This window comes from Pterocles gutturalis, unplaced genomic scaffold (genome assembly GCF_000699245.1).
Source record: "Pterocles gutturalis isolate BGI_N339 unplaced genomic scaffold, ASM69924v1 scaffold24906, whole genome shotgun sequence".
Classification (NCBI taxonomy): Eukaryota; Metazoa; Chordata; class Aves; order Pterocliformes; family Pteroclidae; genus Pterocles; species Pterocles gutturalis.
In genome coordinates this window covers 1-1953 of record NW_010103675.1, presented here as the reverse complement: position 1 = coordinate 1953, position 1953 = coordinate 1, and the positions used below count along the sequence as shown (strand labels likewise).

General features: G+C 63.0%; 1 protein-coding gene across 1 annotated transcript in view; it reads left to right on the top strand.

Annotated features, from left to right (window-relative positions):
• SNX11 (sorting nexin 11) overlaps positions 1–1003 on the top strand; it is a 3324-nt gene extending 2321 nt beyond the window's left edge. Inside the window, exon 6 of the mRNA XM_010086804.1 lies at positions 561–1003. Coding sequence (XP_010085106.1) covers positions 561–702 — 142 coding nt within the window. The 3' untranslated portion in view covers positions 703–1003. The remainder of the gene's footprint in view (positions 1–560) is intronic.
• Positions 1004–1953: the final 950 nt, after the last annotated feature.

Genomic DNA, 1953 nt, shown 5'->3' with positions numbered 1-1953 from the left:
GAGGCTGAACAAGCCCAGACATCGCCTGCATGTTTGAGTCCCGGCAGGCGCGGGGTCCCTGGCAGCGATGCTGGGGGTCCTCCTGCCCCTCGTGTGAGGTATTTCCCTGACTGTGAGGCCGTGTCTGGCCTTCTGCACCACCCAGCACCCGTGTTTCTTCATCTTGGTTTTCAAATAGCAGGAAGAGAGAGGTGTCTGGACTCCAGCGAGAGACCCGTTTTTAAATAGAGCGCTTCTGGTTTAAGGAAGGGGTTTGAGGGAGCGCAGCAGCCCGGGCTCAGGGGTAGGTACCCAGGCAGTGCGGCTTTGTGCGTCCCTCTTGGTGTCTTGCCTCGCGCTGGTGGCACTCTCCCCGCTTTCCTGCTCGGGGCTTGATGGCGGAGGTGATGCTCCCTGGAGGCTGAGGGCTGCGGTGGGGCTGTGCGGAGGGGAAGCAGCCCCCGCTGCGCAGAAGGGGTTGTGCTGAGGAGGCAGCGGTTGACATGGAGACAGGCGGGGACCTTCGGGCCCTACATCTTCCCCGGATTCCTTCTCCGCTCTGACCTGTTCTCTCTTTCCAGCTGCGCCGGCTTGGGAAGCCCGCGGGATCCGAGCTGCCTGGAGACCTTCCCGTACTGGAGCGACTTCGGCATGGACGACACGCACTCGGACAGTCCGGATGAGCCAGCTGAGCCCTTGGGCGGACGGCGTGAGATGCAATAAACGGCTCTAGCGACCTCGCCTGCCTTCCCCGGGACCTGCACCCCTTGCTGGAAGAGGGACCGCTGCTGAGCCGGAGGGATGCCCAGGCTGGCAGGACTGGGGCTGAACTGGGAACATGGCCTTGTCCTGGGCTTTGTGGTGTCCAGGGCTCACGTACTCTCTCCCTGCTGACTCTCGACTGTCCTTGATGTCCCCAGGCAGCGTGTTCGTATCACTCTTCTCTTTGCAGAAGAGGTCTAGTGGTTAGTGAAACCTGTGTTTGTTGTTCCCATGGCCTTTGCTCCCTGGAGGGGTAGCAGGGTGAGGTGACAGTGCCCGTGGGGTGACAGTGCCAGCGCGGCTCCGTGTGCTTGGCACATCCCAGGGCAGGGTGGGATCCACGGGCTCCCATCCAGCACAACGGAGGAAGGTTTTCCTTCTGGGACCAGGGGCTGGCCGCTGCCTGGCGGCTCTCTCCAGTTTATTCCCCCCCTGTGCTGCGGAAGCTGCGTTTCCCCAGTACCAGCCGTGCTGCGCAGCTCTCAGGGAGGGAGGTCTCAGCTGCACGGAGCTGGAGCCCAACACCTGAGGCCACCTGGCAGAGCTCACCCTGCAGCTGGGACAGACGGGGCTGAGCTTCCCCCGGGAGCACGGGGCAGGGAGTGAGCGGGTGGGGAGCAGTGTGTCCCTCCTGCCCTTTTGAGGGGATATCCCTTCCAGCTGCTGCAGGAGAGCAAACCTCCTTCCTTGCACACCGGTGGCCATGCACAGGGGGGGAGCAGGGGGGCTCACAGCCAGAATCTAATTCAGTGGGAAAGAAGGAGCATGTAAGCTGCCTGGGAGTTGGTGTCCGGCAGCACTTGGGCTCTGGCTCCTCCTGGTGCCTCTCCCCCCTGTGCTCTCCTGCACCTTTTCCTTCCACTCTCAGCACTGGTGAAGGCAGAGCCGACGTGCTCTGACTTGAAATAAAAACCAAGTAGAAGAAACACGCTGCTTGCTGGCAATGTCTGTCCTCGCTGCGTGGGCGGAGGGAGCTGAGCCCAGGCTGAGCTAATTGCAGAGACCTGGCTTTGGGGAAAAGGGGGGTTATTGCACCTCACCCCCCTGGCGCTCGAGCTGCCGAAACCGGCGCTGACCCTGCCCTGGACAGCAGCAAGGTCCCTGCGGCCAGCCCCAGGGTGGTGGCAGGGGACAGGCAGGGCTTGGGGGGGGTCCCACCTCGGCTCTGAAGGGAGTTTTGCGATGCTGGGCCTGGCTGTGGGGGGGGGTCTC